Source organism: Drosophila novamexicana, unplaced genomic scaffold (genome assembly GCF_003285875.2).
Source record: "Drosophila novamexicana strain 15010-1031.04,08,12 unplaced genomic scaffold, DnovRS2.1 tig00000462-arrow-pilon, whole genome shotgun sequence".
NCBI lineage: Eukaryota > Metazoa > Arthropoda > Insecta > Diptera > Drosophilidae > Drosophila > Drosophila novamexicana.
In genome coordinates, this window is record NW_020824806.1 from 3,408,827 (window position 1) to 3,428,234 (window position 19,408).

Sequence of the window (19,408 nt, forward strand, 5' to 3'; positions counted from 1 at the left end):
TATAAAAACTAAATGTATAATTGAAATTAGTTGTGGTCAACACAGTTGAATACTGCAAACTCGTTAGCCACAATTCTATTCAATAATTATTATTATAATTGTATTTTTTGGTTTGAACCCACATTTGTGTACTTTAACTGAGATGTTACTATTGTGTAGCTGATGTCTAGTTTAATTTTACAGCAAATTAAATAATTAATTATATATATATATATATGACGCCCGATTGTACTTAATTTTTGCTGATTTTCGGTCATATATTCAAAAGCTCGATAATATTCGAGAAATTCATATTCTTTTTTTAAATGTATCTTTAGCTAATGTAATAAAAAACAACTAAACAAAAAACAAGAAGTTTGTTTGTAGTAAGGCGAAAATAAACCAGCTAAGTGAAGTCCGCCAAAAAATACCTCTTTTCTAGTCTATAATTTAGTAAATGCTAAATAAATTTTGGGCATATATAAAAAATTGAAATACACACTTGAGTTGCAGGACCGCGGGACTAGAACAAATATGCAGCTAATTAATATCTGTTGTTGGTTCCGCAAACTATTTATCCTTGTTGATGCGCTTGATAAGTCCATCGACTGCACGGTTGATGCGCAACAGCAGCAGATAGCCCACAATAAGCGAGGGCAGGCCCACAAAGGTGGCCAGCGCCTCGTAGATGAAGCGCGGCGCAAATATTTTCCAGACCATCAGATGTCGGCAGTGTATGGTGCAGGCGAGCATGGCGCAAAAGATCTGCAATTGCATGAAGTTATCAAACATCGAAATGAAAAAATACGATTTGCAACTCTTAGCACATACCTTGAGGCCCTGCAGCATAAAGAACTGTGTGGCCAGCTTGAAACCGACGCCCAGAAAAACATCCTCATACTCATACAACGCCAGCTCGCCGCGTGTCATATCAAAGCCCACCGCATCGGTGGCGATATCGGACAGTGCCGCAGCAGCTGCATCCGCTTTGCTGCGACTGTTGCTGCTGGTACTGCTGCTGCTCTTGATGAGATTCGGAAACAGGGCGAACAGCGAAAAGGTCTCCGTGCTGAGCAGCGCATACATGCAGTAGAAAAAGATGGGCCCACAAAAGGTATTCAAAATGACAAGCGTCCCAGAAATGAGATGCGACTGTCCCAAAGCGCTGGAGCGGCCCACAAAGGCGGCGCGCCAGTCGATCTGCGATAGCGTCGTCTGATGCGATGTGGCGAAGAAGCAAAAGTGCGCCAGCAAAAACCAGCCGACCACAGCGCTAAATGTGGGCTGCACGCAGCTCTCTGCAAGGCAACAAATCGAAAATTAATTGAAAACGAATAATTATAATTAATCAAGGCAAAAACTCACCAAAACTGCTGGCCGTGCGGTAGCGCAGAATGCCATGCACGCTCAATATAATGGCGCCGACGACCACGCAGACAATGAGGCCAATGCTCGCGTGGGGCTCGAGCAGCACGATCATGAGCATGGCCAGAAAGACGCCAAACGAAATGATGATCGATGAGTAGACAGTGGCCAGGCCATAGACGACGGGTATCTCATAGCGACGCTCCGCATCGTCATCTCCTTCATACATGCGTTTCATTTTGCGAAAGATTTCCGGCACAATGCTGTCACGCCCATTTACGCTGATGGTATTTGGATTCCTGGGCGGCAGCACAAACGTCATCAATGGCGCCCACGAGACAACAACAATTTGCAATAGCAACAGACCATAGATGACCAGAGCCATGGCATCAATGTGAGTGCGTTGTATATTCTTGATGGCGCTATTCGCGAGCAGTATGTGACCGCCAGCGCAAATCGAGGCCACAGTCGGACCGTAGCGTGCCAATAGCACGTTGGGCGAATTGCCGGTTAAATTGCCGCAGGACCGCAAATACAAACGGGTCAGTGTGGTGTACAAAACAATTATGACTACGGCCAGCACATAGGTCTTGCCCATGGCTGGCCTTTTCACGGAGAAACCGGGCGTGCCGGCACTCGCAAAATCAGCGCAATTGCCTTGCTCCTCGCGGCAGCGAAACAGCGTGGAGGCGAAACGTATGCAACAAATGGCCAACAGGCTGGCCAAAATCAAACGCAATGCGGTAGAGCGTAAGAACTGCGACCACTTAAACTTGTTCCTGAAGTCCAGGCGCGCGCTCAGCTGCAGCAGCTCATAGACAAGCAGCAGAATGACTGCGACCAGCAGATAGGATAAGATCTTGGCCTCCTGTATGACAAAGCTATTGGAGAAAAACACAGCCATGGTGGCAAAGAGCAGCAGTCGCGTGGGCATGTGGCCAAAACGTTTGACATTCGCCCAATTGTTGGCAATGCTGTTCCAGTGGCGCAGCGTATAGAAGGCCAGCAGCACGGTGCTCAGCAAACTGGTGAAGAATATAACGCCATGCTCCTCCGTCTTGAACGAGAAGTTCTTGTAGTAGCGATAGCCAAAGACGCCGGCAGCAATGTTCATCAGAAATGTGTAAAACACCTCCTTGGGCTTGAAAATCTTGGCATAATCGCTGGCATTTGAGTTGTTAATGAGCAGAAAGGCGAAAAAGATGGGTAGAAAGCTGAATAGCAGGCCGTGCGACATTTGTGCAGGCTCAAACTTGACCCAGATCTCGCGACAGACGTTGAGTATGTCACGTAAATTAATGTTTAGATCGCGCACAAACGACTTGAAGGCCGCCTCATTGTAAATTGTTTGCACACGGTGCGTCAACAGTATAAATTCCGTTTCCAGTGTGTCCATTTGCTCCACATTAAAGGTGCGCTTGTTCTCCAAGGCATAGTTGAAGAAATACCGATAGATTTGATGGGCATTCTGCCAGGCGTGCAGCAGCAATGTTTGGAATTTACTCAGATGCGGCACAGCAACAGCGGGCACAATATTAAAATTGATTAAACCCAAATTTGAGTAGGGTATGGGCACGCCGAGTATGGCCGACAGTGTGGGAACCAGATCAATCTGCAAAACAGTAATTTTTTTTTAAATGGCCATGACGTGTGTGTGCCAGAGATAAAAAGACGTTGTCTTATCTATTTTACCTGCTGCAGCAATTCGCTATCAGAGCCCGAATCGTTGCTAGTAAAGAATTTGTGCTGCTTGGAGTAGGCAAACAACAGGGCATTCGTTTCGTCATCAGTGTCGCCACCATGATCTCCACTAGCCGTCATGCCATGATCGCCCATTATCAGCAGCGTGGTCTCATTGTCCATGGCAGCAACCACTGAGCTAAGAGATTGAATAAATATTGTTAAATACATATGAATCCTGTGCCCATTTGTAGTTACCTTATGATATTGTTCATTTCTGTCAATTTGCGCGCCATTTCCTCGTGTATGGGTCCGTGTTTGTGACCGCAGTGATCCACGCCCAGAAAATGCGCAATGAGCACCTGCCAATCTGTGCTGGCCAGTTCCTTGGGCAAATGCTGCATTATTTGATTGTCAACGCTGTCCAAATCGAATATATCGAAGCTGGGATATGAGTAGGCGCGCTTAAAGCGTCGCGGATATAAATCCGTCCATGTGCTATCCCCCAGGAATACCAAAGGCAGTTCGCTTTTCACAATTTGATCTATGACATTGTCCTCGTTGATCTCCGGCGAGGCAAAGTTGGAGCCAATGTCGATAAATGTGGGCAAACTGCCGGTGGTTAGGCCCTTCAGGCGCTGCAACGTGGTCGTCGGCGGATCCGCTTTAAAGCGCATCAGACGCGCCTGCTCCGGAGTCTGTTGCAGCAGCTGATGCAGCACACTTAGTTTATTTTCATAAGGCAACGGTTCGGTGGTGTTCTCTTTAAAAACTCCAAATTCGTATTTCAATGCATCAATGACGAGCATAATGACTTTAGACTTTTGTGGAAGACATAGATTGGATGACGATGAGGCGTTCACATCCTTGAAAATCTCCTGCACCACTTCCGGTGTCAGCAGATACTCCTAGTTAGCGGCAAGAAGAAGAACAGTGAATTCCCACTTTTCCCCAAACTGAACACGGCACTTACATCATTTGGATTTGTGGACAGACGCCGGCAGGTGCTTGTCTCCGTTTTGGAGACCCGCGCAAGCAGAAATCCTCGAGAGAACAACAGGACGCCGCTGCATATCAAATAGGCCAGCCAAACGAGCACAAACAAGTATGTGTAGTTCATGTCTGCGCCCGCACTTACACTAATTAAATACTATTAAAATTTAATTGCACTTTCACTCTGGAGTCACCAATTGTCTTGTCAAGTGTTCTGCATCACGATGCTTACTTAATTTCATTTAGAGTTTGTCATTTTTTCATTCACGGCTTTTCTGTCGGTCACTCATAAAAATTGTACTGCCGAGCGTTGCCAGCTGTTCTGCTTGACAGCTGTGCTAGTTTAATGCAGCCCTGGTCAGGGCATAGAGCTGCCAGACTGTCGCAAGAAAACATGGCGGGATTTTTAAAATGTAAACTCTGGCGTTTAAGTTGGGGCACATAGTTTTCGTATTTATTTAAAGATCCCATACACATATAGCAAATCTTAAATCAAGTGTAGTTGCAACGAATCAGTAATGTGTGTGTGTGTGTGCTTTCAATTTTTTACATTATTCTTGGTGCGGTTTTTCGTCTTAATATTACCAATGTATTTATTTATTTAGCTTGCAAGCTCCATTTGTTTCATTCATTGTTTAAATAGTTTTAAATTAATTTGGAATATTTGTCAGTTACGCCATTTAGCTACACGACCCAAAGCCTACAGAAAAATAAATGAAAATATAAAAATATATATTATACATATTTTTTTTTTTATAGTGAAGCTAAGCGGCAAAGAAGTTAGGAATGAAATTCGCACAATGATTATCTGTTTATCTTTCTCACATGTGTGTGTGTGTGTGTGTGTTAACAAAGTTTGCGAAAATATGTTATCAATTGGTTTACATTTTCTTGATTTTCATTAAACATTAAACATACACTTAGATTTATGCATAAAGAACTCTGGTAAATTCACATGCTTTTTTTCTTTGATTTTAAACCAAAACAATTATTGAAATAGTGCAACACGCACACACACACACACACACACGTGTGCATGTATGCTACCAACAAAATTGGTTAAAGTTAAGATACACATACATTAAATAGTATAATAGTTATAATAATAATAACACATATATTTTATAAATAAATTCCGTACTTGGTGTTAGTGTGCACGCAAATATGTCTATGTTTATATTTAAACGCAATTGTTAATTGTGTGTTATTTATGTATGTGTGTGTGTGTGTAAAGGTGTAATTATGTTTTTTTTTTGTTTTGCTTTTGATTATTTTACGCGTGCTGCTTATGTGTGTGAGTACGCATTTATTTTGTTAGAGAGTCTGTGGGTGAATTCAGTCCCGATGGTGAATTATTCTCATCAAGATCGTCTGGGAAACTGGAAACCGAACCCGAACGGGATGTCACCTTCGTCTACAATAGAATAGAATAGAAAACCGAACAGTTTTGTAGCAAACAAGACAAATACTTTGAACGTTTTTTTTTAGCAAAATACATGCGATTATTGAATAAAATATATTAAGTATTTAGTAGAAGTGACTAGACGAGTGTAAGCCCCGATGATTAAAGTGTGCCTAAATGGTGGCAGATGCTGTGTGGAGAGTGTGAAGAGCAGATAGTGTTGTATTTGTTTTGCTGTTGTACTTGGTAATTGTCAAGATGTGTGTTCAATGAGCATAGGCATAAGAGGATACAGAAGAGATATGTATATATATATAATAAAATAGTAGTTACCGCATGAGATTGGCACAAAAAATTGTTCTGTTCATAGCTTACTTTAACGTTCTCATAGGCAGAGCCAACCGAAGCTTCAATAGAACGCATCGATTCAGAATTTTTCATTTGTGAAAATTTTGACGTAATGCCGCTCGTAATGCTGCCAAAAACTGAAGCCGTTTTCTCTCCAGTTGTCTTCAGCACCGATTCAGTGCGTTGGAAACTGAAAGAAAAGCAGAACGAAAACAAATTAGCATAATAAAACCTCAGACATATATCACGAGCGAGACGCAGATAATATAGACAACAATGCATTTGGTTATTGACACACAGAAGCAGAAGTTTTTGTTAAAAGAAACATGGAACAGCTGCTGGTTTGGGTTAGTTTGCCAGCGGAACACAATCCTGGACACGATTACTTACAGTGGTGCCTCGTGCACGGCTTTAGATATGCTGCCCACGCTCTGTTCCATCGATTGGTAACTAAATAAATATGAACAAATTTTCAAATTTAAAAAAACGCATAACAAAAACAAATAAAGCCAGATTGATTCGAACGTGATGGAACGTAAAAAAAACTGTCGACCAGCTGGGTCTGTGGCGGCAACTTACACGTGGCTCTCTTTCAGATTCTTGACGCCCTGATTGACATCGTCGGTTAGCTCCTTCCAGACGGTAATGCCCAGCTTGCGCTTCAAATCGGAAGCATGGCGCGTCTTGGAGGCCAGCACCGTGCGCAACGTATTGATCTCTTCCTCAACGCGTGCCAGCTCCTGCAAATAAAAAGCGAGAGAATTTTTATCAAGGAATTACAAATAAAACGTGTTGGGCACTTGCCTGGCTCCATTCGGCGCGTCGCTGTTCCTTCTCCTCAACGGTGAGCGCTGCGAACTCGGCGGCAATCTCTGCAGATGCCACAGATGCTGCTGGAGAAGCGGGCTCCGACAGGTGGGCGTTGTTATCTGTGCATAAATCATAATGTTAGACAGTTCTTTATATATAGAGATACATTTAATTGTTTTACTAATAGGAAAAACTAAAGAACTGGCGCGACATTTAAATGTGTGTTTTTGCTTTTGTTTGATTTTATGTACCTCCTTGGAAGACAACTTCCTCAAAGACTTTTTCATGCGCTGAGCATATCGAATTTCGTTTGGTTTGTTTCGTATAAAATGTATATAAAGACTTAAGAATTTTGTTCACATTTCAAATTGTATCCAGCACAAATAATACTTACAAACTGTTCGTTCGGCGCATAGCGTAAGCAAAAAAAAAAGAGGGGGAAATAGAGAGAATTAAGAAAAGCTGATTAGTCACGAAGCAATTAAATTAAGTCGTGTTCCCAATTTTGAGTTCGCCAAAAAAACAAAAACAAAAAAAACTAAATACATATATAAACGTTTTTCTGGAAAAAACTGCAACCCGTAGATTGTCCGATTCGAGCGAGCTTTCACTGTACTACAAATATTACTTGTTCGGATATTTCGAAATACAATTGCCCCGTTATGTTATGTTACCCAATTCCAATTGGAGTTGCCCCCCTCCACCAATGTTTACCTTTAGCACCAGCTTGACCAATGGTCAGAAATCTTTTATAATTATCACTATTTGATATTTTGGCCAGATAGGGTTTCGAGAAATCTATAAACGTGACCTTAACATCGCGCATGGTTCGTTTGGTAAAGAATTTCAATCGAAAACGTTTTGCCATCGATTGCGATGGCGTCTGATTGGACAGCTTGGCCGCAATGAACTCCGTTTCGACCGCCTGCAGCTCTAGGGTATTGGCATAATCCGAATCAACATCATAAAAGATGTCATCGAGTGTTAGATTACGCAGATAATGCTCCGTCTCATCGTAGAAGTCTGCTTCGCTCTCTGGAGCTATTTCCAGCTCGTCGAGAGATGGCGTTGTGGTGATGTCATCGATGCGCGGCAGATAAGAATCCTCGATGAACTCCAAGCTAACAGGCTCAGATTCGCTGCTCATGCTGCCCAATCTCTCACTCTCTCTCTCTCGCTGTGGTTTATCTCATGTTCCGCAGCAGCAGCAGTAACAACAACAACAGCGAGCACTTTCTAATTGGAACGTGGCGGCGCATGTGGAACCTTCTCACATTTCAAAGCGAGCGCTTCGACCAGATATGTTTTCTGTTTTTTCTGGCTTTGTAAGATGTTTCGGTTCTTTTGCTTTTGCCCATTATTTCTACAGATTCATAGTGAAAAGCGTTTTCTTTTTCCCAGCCAAGAAAGAAACGCGTTTGTCTCATATGCTACCGCGCACTGTCACAGCCACACTTAAACTGAGCTCAACTTCCAATTGGTAAGCTGCGCAGCGCTCTGCTAGCTGAAGTAACTGTAACTCAACATGTTGGCAACGCCAGAGCGCCCAGACAGAGAGCACAACTTTACAAAATGTGCAGCCCAACACAGCATTGTCTTGGACTCTCTCTCTCTCTTCCCCTCTTCTTTAATGTTGTTTTTTTTTGTGCCAAGTTAGCAGAGTTAAAGAATTGCATGATCAACAAGTGGAAGGAGGATGGGCTCAAACTGTGCGTGCGTGTGTGTGTGTGTTGCCTGCTGTCAATTGAAAGAAAAGTATTTGCGCTCAATTGACGTCGAACACATAAACAAGCCACAAAATGTAATTAAAATTTGATTTGCCACAGTAAATTTGTGTATATTTAATTAAATATAAACTGAGCGCAAATGGGAGGCGTTGCTACGCATATTGTCAGTAGTTGTTATTGTTGCAACACTGAATGTACACAAAGAACAACGCAGTACATTCACAAAATGCTTGCCACGTCGTCAGATTTTGCGATCTGAATTAAATATTAAAATGTTTACGGCACGCAAAACGTATTTGTGGCAAATGTGGAATAAACTCCCACGAGTTCAATGCATTCCAGAGGCAGAGGGACAGGGCGCAAGCTGACTTTCGGCCATGACTCATCTTAATTTTGAACAAGCAACATTTCGACAGACAGACTAACCATCTTCCCACCTAACTTGAAATACCTATTCTTGGTCAAAACTGCCTTCTAATTAGCGTACCGCGTCTCTTGACTAAAACGCTTCCAATAAGCGGACCAGGGATCACGGCGAACACGCGACCACTTTTCCCCAATTGCATGCGGCAAATACTCGAAGTCCGCTTGTGAAAACTGCAGTATATACGATTAGCGCACACTTACGATCCTCCATGGCTGAGCTAGTGTCCTGATCTCCTTAATGTTGCGGCTTAGAGTTCAGTTCAATTGCAGCACTGATTTAACTATTTATTTTTTGTTTTTAACAAGAATTTTTGCAAAAGAAGAAGCACGGAAAAAGTAGCTGTGCTTTCTGATAAATAGTGATGGCAGCCAGCTTATCGATAGGCAAGGCCGTGCGGCGTTGCCAACTTTTCAATAGTGCAGTCGGAGCAGCGCGAATTCAAAATACGTGAAGAAAAGTTTTTAATTTCAAAATAATTTGTTGTTTGTATTTCAATAGAAATAAAATACATTATTTTCGTATCTGAATAGCCTGTTTTTGGAAAAAAATGCCATAAGTGAAAAAAAGGTTTGCTTTTCAGCTTTCGTCGTCGCTTCGTTTACGTTTACATTTGATTTACGTCCGTTAATATAGGAAAATATATACATTTATATACTTTGTTTTGTATTTACTACGTTTCTTAAAGTTACTAATGCAGTTGGTTGTAAATATGTATATTTTAAAAAATTTACAATATCAGGTCTGTTCTTTTTTTCTTGGTGTTTTCTTTTTGCTTATTCGTTTTTAACTTGTCGAAAGGAATTTCCGCATAAAACAAAAGACAACAGAAAAACAAAAATATAATTAAAATCAAGAAATCAAACTATATATAATTGTTTACGTTTTTTATTGGTTTTATTTTGTTTTTATTTTTTTTTTATATTTTTTATATTTGTTTTATATTGAATGGTAAGTAAAAAATTGTAATATTTTTTATTTTGTTTGAATTTTCATACTTTGTGTTTCAACTTCAAATCATAAACAGGGTCTGAGCGCCGTGTGTATATATGTATATATATATATATGTGTGTGTGTTGAAAGTTGTTAAGTGGCAAATATAAGTCGAAAACAATTTAATATAAATCAAGAAGATTGCACAAAATTAAAATGTTTGTATTCATTTTGAAATGTGAATGGGTTTGTGTGGGATATAAAGCTGGTTGTTCTTGGTTGTTGGAGCAGAAGCAGGCGTGCGTTAAATAATCTATAAATATATGTAAATATATGTGTAGATATATATATGAATATATATTATAATTTCAAAGTACATGCTTGTGTGTAATTCAATTCAATTCAATTCATCGCTGTTCCAATTCAATTTCTCATCTTTTCAATTTGAGTGTTCGTTCTCACTTCTTTATACAATTACAAACTTTTTTTTTTTACCATGCACTTTCCCAAAAGAGGCGAAATAAAGTAAACTAATAACTCGGTTCGGATTGGCGGCGTGTCACTTCAAGAAAGAAACACACGGCACAAAAAAAAAATAAACAAACAATAGATTTGTAATAAAAAATAGAGCAGCAATCGCAATAGTAAATATTTAACATTTTTATGCTTACAATTATAAATCGTTCTTGACCGTAATTTGTTTTTGTTTTTTGTTTCTCATAAAATATCATGTTTTCAATCAATTAAATTTGTTGTTGCAACCACTTTTAACAAAACATTTGTTGAACTTTCTGCTTAATGTTAAGTAGCTTGAACTAATTAGAATATTATGCATTGAAATATGGTTATAAAAAGAAATTGGCATTTAAGTCATATGTTGAGGAAGGGGGCAGGAGGGTAAAGCAACAAATGGGCAGGAACAAGGACAAAGGGGAGCAAAATCTGGCGCTAATATAAAGTTTCATTTTTGTTTTCTTTTTCTTTTTTTTTGTATAAATGCAATTTCAAGTGTCTGAGCATGTTGTGTGTGTTGGTGTGTGTGTGTGTGTGTGTTCATGTGTGTGGGGTCAGAGTTTCTCTGTATCAAATTATACAAAAATAGTTTTTATCATTTGTCGTTTGTTTTTGAAATGCATTGTAGAAAAGCTCCTAGGAGTGAGTGAAGAAGAGAGACAGAGAGTGATTGAGGGGGGAAAGAGAGTGAGAGAGAGAGAGAGAGAGACAACCTGTACCATTTTTGACACTAGTTTTCGACTAAGGACCTCGTTCGAGCACGCCTGCTGTTGCTACTCAACGCCCGACAGTACGCCCGCCCGTTCCGTTCCGTTCTGTTCCGTTACCCAAAATCCCCGTCGCACTCTGCGGCTGCCGCTGATTGGTCTACTGCTTAGTTCTTCGGTCCCCACACGGAGGTAATGGGCGTGGCCGCAACTGAAGCACCGCCAGCAGCGAAGACTGGGAAATCCTCCTGCGATTGGGTATTGGGCGCAGTTAGATTCTTGGCCTGCTGTTTCTTCTCCCACGGTGCATCCTTGATGATGAAACCGTTCTCGTTGCTGCCACCACCAGCACCAGCAGAGCCGGAACTAGCGCCGGCGCCGCCAGTGAGGAAGGCGCCAACAGTCTGCGGTTGCGGCGACGGCGGCAAATTCTCCAAATAATCGCGCTCATAATCCTCGGCCATGCTCAAGAGCATTTCCTTGGCATTCTCCACATCCTCCTCCTTGCCAATGATGGTCACAGCATTCGGATTGGCTTGAGGATCATCGGCTGATGGGAACTTGATGTCCACCTGAATTGATACAAAGAAAAATGTATTGATTGAATATAATCATTCGATTTCCAGGGCTCACCTTGTAATCGTCAATGATCTTGCGAATGGTGCGTCCACGATGGCCAATAATGTGCGAATGGATGCGCGTATCGATTTCGATGACATCGCGATGCAGCGTCTGCAATTCACCGACAATTTCCAGGATGGCATCGCGTGCTGCCTCGGCCTTGGCCTGGTAGCCGGTTATGGAAATGATGCGTTGATTGGGATCATCGCGCTTGGGCAGCGAGATGTTGACATCGTGATCGGCGCGCAGCTTATTAATGACAGCGCCCTGGCGACCAATGAGCTTGGAGTGATACTCTGGGTCGACTTCGACTTGGAGCACAAATGAGCGCAGCTCGCGATCAGCACGATCTGCCTCGTAATCCTCAATCATCTTCTCGAGCGCCTCTCGTGCCTCGGCCACGCGTGCGGGCGTGCCGGAGACCTTAATGATGTCCGACTTGAGGTCGCTGGGCGGCAGCTCGACATGCACATCGTGCGTGGACATGAACTGACGCACATTGGCGCCACGCGGTCCAATGATGGTGCGATGCAGATCGAAAGGAACATTCAGCTCTTCCTCAATTGGTATTAGATCGATCAGCGCCTGCTTGGCCGCATTGCACTTCTCGATGCGTCCGGTGATGCGAATAACATCGCATTGACGCACCGGTTCCGCGCTGGGCTCACCCTCGCCGCCCTCGCTGCCGTCACCGTTGACGCCGTTGGTCAGACCCTCGACGGGTTCGGTGGCATCACGATCGGGGAACTTGATCTGCACATCGAACTCGGAGGTGACCTGCTGCACCTTGAAACCGCGTGCGCCCATTATGGTGCGATGCTGGCGTTGGGGTATGACCACCTCAATGGTTGTCTGCGCCTCCAGATCGGCGACAGTCTCCTCGATGCGCTGCTTGGCCGCCTCGATGCACTCCTTGGCGCCCTTGATTGTCACCTTGTCGGAGTTGGTGCCGGGACGCGGGAAGGATATCATCACGCCGCCGCACTCCTCAGAGATGCGATGCAAAATGGTGCCGCGCTTGGCCACAAAGTGCTTGTGGTGCTTGGGATCAACGGTTACCTCGCCCTCGGTAACTTCATCGCACTCCTTGATGATCGCCTCCAGCTGCTCTTTGGCCTTGTTCACGCTCTCCTCCTTGCCAATAATAATGATGGCCTCCTTGTCGCTATCCTCGTTAGAGGGAAAGATAATGCGTGCACCCGTCGCATCGCGAATCTTGCGTATGGAGGCACCATTCTTGCCAATGAGGAATTTATGATGCTGCTGCTTGGCGCGCACCTCAACGCTGAAAGAGGCCTGCTGCCGCTCGTTCGCCAGCTCCAGCAGCTGGGCCTTAGCCTTCTCCACATCATCTTTGGGACCACGAATGGTCACCTGTGAGAGTCAAGAATTCAAGATTAGAATGACTGTGGAATTCCGCTGATTGCTGCACCTACCTTATCGCTCTTGGAATCGCTGTTGGGGAACTTGATTGTGACGCCGCCGCACTCCTCCATAATGGAGGATATCAGTTTGCCGCCGGTGCCAATGATGGAGTTGTAGTATTTGGGCGAAATTTGCACCTCTTCGGTGACAATGTCCGAGAGTTCGTTCTGAATCTTTTGGATGCGCTCCTTGGCCTCCAGAACGTTCTCCTTTTTGCCCGTAATGACAATAACCTCGTTGGTATCACCCTCGGCGGGCAGATCGATTTTCGTTTGGGTCTCGTCGCGGATCTTCTTGATGTTGGCGCCGCCTTTGCCGATGACAAACTTGTGGAATTGCTTGAAAATTGGCACTTCGATGATGTGCGATGACTCCTGGATTTCCTTGACGAGCTTCAGTAGATCCTTATGGCATTTGTCCACATCCTCCTTGGGACCGCGCAGTTTCACAATATCGGTGTTCTCCTGGGGTGTGGGTATCGTAATTGTTACTTGACGATAACGATCCTTCACCTCACGAATCTTCTCGCCCTTGGCGCCGATAATGGAGCGATGCAGGCGACGATCAATGATCACATCCTTTGACTTTTCGTTTTCCAGTTTGTCGATTTTTTCTTGTAATTCAAGCTGCGCCTGGCGCACACCCTCCTTGGGTCCTTCGATGCGTATATTGTTCTGGCCCTCGCGCTCCTCAATATTGATGTTCACCTTCAGTTCATCCTTGAGGCGATTCACATTGGCGCCCGCCTTGCCAATAATATGCTTGTAGTACGATGGATTCACGGTCATCACCTCGTACGTGAAGTTCTCCTCATAGTTGCGTATGATGTCATTCAGATAGGAGACAGCCCTGTCCACATTCTCGGGATCGCCCTCCAGCTTGATTTTGTTCTCCAAGCAGTTAACATTCACATTGGGGCAATCCTCCTCGAGTTGCTTCATGTTGGCACCCTTGCGTCCGATCACATACTTGTGTATCCAATGCGGCGCATTGATCTCCACCGATTTCACCGAGTTGGCCTTCTGGTAGACAACGGTGAGTGCATTACCCAGCGCCACTTGGGGTCCACGCAGCGTTATCGTCTCCAAGATGGAATCATTGGGCGGCATCTCAACGGACACGCCAGTGAGCTGCAGGATCTCAGCAATTGTGGAGCCCTTGGGTCCGATGACATAGCGATGCTGGGGCTTGGCCACCTCAACGCTAACCGTTGAGCATTTCTTCTCCATCTCCTTGTAGATGGCCTCCACCTTTGCCTTGGCGGCGGCAACAGCTTCCTTTTCGCCCGAAATGATGATCTCCTCCTTTTGCACCTGCTGCGGTGGCACATTGATCTTGGCACCCGTCTCCTCCTGTAGCTTATTCAGATTTTCATTGTAGGGGCCCACAATGAACGGATGATAGATCTTCGGCACCGTCGTCCGATCCGATGACTTTTTATATTGCTCCGCGGACAATTGGCGTATCTCCTGCTCGGCACGTTCAATGCCCTCCTTGGTGCCGGCAATGGTTATCACATCGCTCTCATCACCCTGATGGGGTATATTAATGCGCGTCGAGGTGAGACGCTCAAGCTCACGCAGTCGCTCGCCGCGCTTGCCCAGAATGACGCGATAATGCTCACGAGGTACGTTCACCTGGCGGCTGGCCTGCGTCGAGAAGCTCATCAGGATCTTGCGACGCGCATCAAGCAGCTCGCTCTGCTTGCCCTTGATCAGGAACGTGAGCGATTGATTCTTGCCGCTGACAATCTCAATCTGGGCGCCCGTCTCCTTTGTGATCTGCTGGCAAATGCGCTTCGACTCGCCCTCGCCGAATTTCTCAGATTCCGTCGACTTGCGCTCCTCCATGGGCACATGCAGAACCTACAAATGGAAAGATGCGGCAATCAGTGGCATTCAACATGACAGATGTTGCACATGTTGCACTCACCTGAGTTTTCTGCGAGCTGGTCACACGCGCAATTGCCGGCGCAGCGGGGCCAAGGGGCGCGGCTGCGGATGAGTTCGTCGGCAGAGCCGGGAACAGATCGTCATAGCTAAATGCGGGCGTGGCATTGCCAGTGCCGGTGCTGCTGGTGGGCGTGGCCACCGGAGTGGGCGACGATGGCTGCTCGTTGGACGACACCAGCTCCTGGCCATTGTTGAGTGCGTTTGGTTGTTGCTCAATGTTAGTTGCTACAGAAAAAATTAAAAATAATATAATAAGTGCTGTTCCAAAAGGATTCAATTGAGTCTGGTTTACCGTTAGATTCCTCCATGACTGCTGCTTGCATTACTTAAAAAAAGAGAAGAGTCCTTTTTCGTTCCAAGTCGTTACAGTAACACTGCAAATAAAAAAACCAAGAAAATACAGGGTATAAGAAAATGTCATATATAGAACTAAGATCTTATAAAATACTCGCCAAGCATGAGAGCTATTATAAATTGTATATATATATGGCAATCAATATAGTATATTTAGATCAAAATTTATTATTCCTAAGTGTATTTCAATTTCTTATAGTATTTCCTAACCTATAGCTATACTTTGTGATCCCTCTAGTACTTGTTTGTTTTTCTATCTTTACAGGAATTTGTATTCGTATTTATGGATATATTTACATTTATATAATCGATCTCAAATCATACTGCTGACCCAATAAGCTCTCATATTTATCTAAAATACATTTGTTTACGAGGTATTATATTAGTTGAAATACCTAAAGTTTCAAATGACAAACAATTGGTATAGTTTTTTTTTGTTTGTACAACTGTCGCTTAGCATTTAACTGAACTTTGTGAAAGCTGAGCTATATATATGGACATATGCACATATATATATATATATATATGGTTATATATATGTATGTATATTCTTTTATTTTCTTTTGCTGCTCGCTCGCCTGGTAGCGAACGAAAATAAATCCTAGATAAACCAGAAACACAGGCATTAGGCACATGAAAATCTACTTTGGTCTTGATAAGGCTGCGACCCGCATGTCGTTGACGCTCTGATGATAACAGCGTGCTTTACTAGGTGTAGAGGCGGCAGGAGGGCGGGGCCTCGACTTGCTCAGCTGATAAACCAATTCTATTAGAACAGTAGACATTAGTTCTTAACTATACAAAATGCGAAATGGCCACGTAATGGCTATGCCAAAAAAAAAAAAAAATAATGGGTATATACGAGCTAACCTATAAAATTATGTATGTATGCATGTATGGGTGTACGTATGTGTGCATATGTTGACTCCATGTGGAGGTCGGCTTTTGAGCATCGGCTGATAATTGGACAGTTTTGGTGCTCTATCAGCGGACACGCTGGCAAAAGTTTTCAAAGCAAATAGCTGATAGCTATCGATCAGGCTGATAACGAGCCAAGATATAAATACAAACGCATAAATACAGAGGTATGTACAATGTAAGTGCACTAATACTAGTGCATGTTATATAAATGCTGTTATTAGTGCCAGAAAATGTCCGGTTTGGACCAGTGAAAGGTTAAGAAACGGCCACAAAGCTTGTCTAACAGAGAGAGAGAGAGAGGGAGAGAGAGAGAGATCGAGAGTAGCAGCATTCTTTGTTACCAACTATTTCATCTGAATACCGTTAAAGACATGCACTTGTTCAAAGCTGGTTGTCCATGCGTGCTTGTGTGTGTGTGTGTGTGTGGTTTTCTAAATCAGCGCCCAACAAGTTTTTTAGCCTACATTTTTCTTCTGCTTTAGCAGCAGCCAGAAGAACAACAAAAGACGTTGCCACTATCACCGCCATTGGCTTCACGTACACACAAAATGAACGAAAAAAAAGAAAAGCGATCTGTGCCAAGCCGAAGCCGAGATACCCTAAAGGATTTACCAACACAACAAGTTAATATTGGAAAATTCTTAAACTGAACTATGAATGTGCTGCATATATTTTTCATTTATTATTATTGTTGCCTAAAAAACTAAACGAAACAGCGCCAAAGCTGAATTTCTACCGTTGCATGCCCATGCGTAACAAAATGCATGACAATGTCACTGATGCTCCACACGCATAAGCGTATAAAAATGTGTCAAAAGAAGAAACACGCTAAATGTAAGCGAACAGGCGAGAGAGGGAGAGGGACAGGGAGTCTAGCTTGATGAAGTGCTGGGCGGTTATAAGGGGGGGAGCTATAAAACCGGATGATAGCCGGCAACTACATGAAACGATCGGCAAGTGTGTGTGTGTGTGTGTATACGTATGTATGTATGCATGTGTTTGTGTGTTGTGTTCAACGCTGCATGCGCACTTCTTGATTTTTCGTGTCGTCGTCGTTTTAGTATTGGTGGCTGGCTTGGCACCTTTCGAGGCAGCACAAAGAAAAAAAAAAAAAAGACACAGGTAACAAAAAATAACACAAACACACACATGTGCACATGCAAATGTTTATATACATATGCATGCGCTGCAGCGACGTTGATGTCGTCAAGACAGCCAAAGTTCAGCTTGGGCATTTTCCATGCACATTTACATAAAGAAACTCTTTTTTCTTTTGTTTTGGTAAGGTGCTTAGACTAATATTTATTTAAATGCTGTTATTTAACCAAATTGTGTCTGTTTTCTTGGCTTAACGGTACTCCATGCTGTCAGATGTGCAGAAGCAGATATATGTACATATGTGCAAAAGAGTAAGCTAAAAAAAAAAACCTTGACGTAGCCAGTTTTGCATGAAAGTCGGCTGCATACCTGAAAAAGAAGATATTTACTTCTTTAAGCTGGCAACAGAGTTGCTTTTACCACGCTGAAAATGGCTTTTTTAAAGACTCAGCGGTATTTATAGCATTTTTTTTATATTGCTCAATTCGAAAACTAGCTTTTATACTGGCTGAAGTTGGACAGCACTGGCTGTGCTTAAAATGCTAAATTATGCAAATGTATACAAAATATTGTATGGAATTATGTTCGGTAACGTTATTTTTTTGTTTTTTTTTTTTTTTGTTTTAGTGGTTGCAGGTTGTTCAACTTACTGTACTGTAAAATCCAAAAAATCCGGCCTATATTTGTCCTTTAACAAAATCCAGTTTGATCAACTTGGCGTGTCTCCAGCTGCAATATACAAATACACAAGAGTTTTAATTATTTAATGTGGTATATGTTAAGTGCATCGCAACATGTAAAACAGCAAAAGGCAATAAAGATGCCACCCTTTAATATGAAACTAATAACAAAAGGAAAAACATGTTTTTGTGCTGCCGCCCCAAATGCGCTACACTGAATGCAATTGGTGGAGCATATGGCAACATTGGCAAGCCGCTGCCGTGTTTAATAACAGAAATGTGCATAAATTCAAGAGAGTCCGGAATGACAGGAAGAGCGGGAGAGAGCGAGCGCTGCCCTATTGCAGAAGCTTGCGGCGACCTTTATGCATAAACATGCGGGCCACTTATTGGACAATTATTGTTTTTACTGCAGTTGAGCGCACAAAACTGGAGCATAAAATATGTGTGTATGTGTGTGTGTGCGTAGGCGGAAGCGAACAAGCGAGCGAGAAAGAGCGCTGTGTGGGTATTAGTACTAAATGTTCTGTAAGAGCGAGTGCTGTCACTTTATATGGGTGAAAGGCCTGTAGAGGTTTCAACTTGTTTGATCGTGTGGGGGCCACTTTAAAATTTGGGCATTTTGGTTAGATGTACTGTATGTATGTGAAAGACGAAATACTAAAAGTTCAAAAATCGTATGGCTCACGCTCTCACACACACACACAGCACTCATACAAAGGCACGCGCGCACTAACACAAATACAAATTCCGCCGCCACCGCTATGTATGTATGTCTGCTGTTGCTGCTCCCGCTGCTGTCAATCGGACATAGACACACATATACATAAGTATGTACGTGTGTGCATAGTTTTATTGGTGTATGCGTGGACGACGTTTTAGTCTCCGCCGCCACAACCGCCACAGCGGACAACGAAATATGGCTCTGACTTTTGTGTCTTTCACTGTGTGCGTGTGAGTGAGTGCCCGTGCCCTGCATATGTGTGACGACGACGACGACAGCGACAGCGACAGACAGCCCGTGCGGTGATAATACTATTGAAAAACACGTTGTTTTCTTTCGAATGATTTCAAGCGATTTTTATATATGTAATATAGTCGGCATTTTCACTCGAACGTGGGCATTAAACTAAATTATTTGTAAAATGCAAGCAAGAAGTTTCCACGTTGCGGCAGCCGCGGCCTCAATTTTCTCTCTAGTCGCCGCCGCCTTGCGGCCCACACAATTGTAAATTAAAGCACATTTTTGTTAAACTTGTGCAATTGAAATTGCTCATTTAAGCGCGCACAGTTTGTTTTGGTATTTAAAAGCTTTTGTTTAAAACGGTTTTATTAATTTAAGTTTAAACTTTCTACTTAGAACTGCAATACGCACACGAAACGGATATCAACTCCAAGTAAAGTGAATGAATGAGCAACTGAGCGAACGTGGCAAAATGCAGCGTGTTGCCACATGGCGGTTTCGCAGTGGCAGCG

General features: G+C 43.2%; 4 protein-coding genes across 13 annotated transcripts; all 4 read right to left on the reverse strand.

The window, feature by feature from the left end:
- Positions 1–531: 531 nt before the first annotated feature.
- LOC115760803 (GPI ethanolamine phosphate transferase 3) lies at positions 532–4,369 on the reverse strand. Its single transcript, XM_030702302.1, has 6 exons — positions 3,998–4,369; positions 3,283–3,932; positions 3,037–3,223; positions 1,345–2,956; positions 811–1,277; positions 532–744 (listed from the first exon to the last, which is right to left on the reverse strand). The coding sequence occupies exons 1-6, from the start codon at positions 4,142–4,144 to the stop codon at positions 550–552; spliced, it is 3,258 nt and encodes a 1,085-aa protein (XP_030558162.1). The 5' UTR covers positions 4,145–4,369; the 3' UTR covers positions 532–549.
- Positions 4,370–4,443: 74 nt separating this feature from the next.
- On the reverse strand, positions 4,444–9,223 carry LOC115760805 (tumor protein D52). Of its 10 annotated transcripts, none has more exons than XM_030702314.1 (7): positions 8,932–9,221; positions 6,972–6,974; positions 6,572–6,696; positions 6,347–6,507; positions 6,158–6,217; positions 5,753–5,957; positions 4,444–4,717 (listed from the first exon to the last, which is right to left on the reverse strand). In XM_030702314.1, exons 1-7 carry the CDS (start codon positions 8,939–8,941, stop codon positions 4,685–4,687), a joined length of 597 nt encoding a protein of 198 aa, XP_030558174.1. In that variant the 5' UTR covers positions 8,942–9,221; the 3' UTR covers positions 4,444–4,684. The 10 variants fall into 10 exon arrangements, with proteins under 10 accessions (XP_030558174.1, XP_030558177.1, XP_030558167.1 ...); XM_030702317.1 differs by having other exon boundaries at positions 5,795–5,957; positions 8,932–9,217; XM_030702307.1 differs by lacking the exon at positions 4,444–4,717 and adding an exon at positions 5,268–5,431 and having other exon boundaries at positions 8,932–9,220.
- Positions 6,984–8,920, reverse strand: LOC115760806. Its single transcript, XM_030702318.1, has one exon. The coding sequence runs from the start codon at positions 7,722–7,724 to the stop codon at positions 7,248–7,250; it is 477 nt and encodes a 158-aa protein (XP_030558178.1). The 5' UTR covers positions 7,725–8,920; the 3' UTR covers positions 6,984–7,247.
- A 430-nt stretch (positions 9,224–9,653) lies between the features above and the next one.
- On the reverse strand, positions 9,654–19,387 carry LOC115761093 (vigilin). The gene is made up of 7 exons (XM_030702715.1): positions 19,308–19,387; positions 17,903–17,981; positions 15,172–15,253; positions 14,860–15,104; positions 12,939–14,792; positions 11,515–12,876; positions 9,654–11,453 (listed from the first exon to the last, which is right to left on the reverse strand). Exons 3-7 carry the CDS (start codon positions 15,200–15,202, stop codon positions 11,049–11,051), a joined length of 3,897 nt encoding a protein of 1,298 aa, XP_030558575.1. The 5' UTR covers positions 15,203–15,253; positions 17,903–17,981; positions 19,308–19,387; the 3' UTR covers positions 9,654–11,048.
- Between the last annotated feature and the right edge of the window lie 21 nt (positions 19,388–19,408).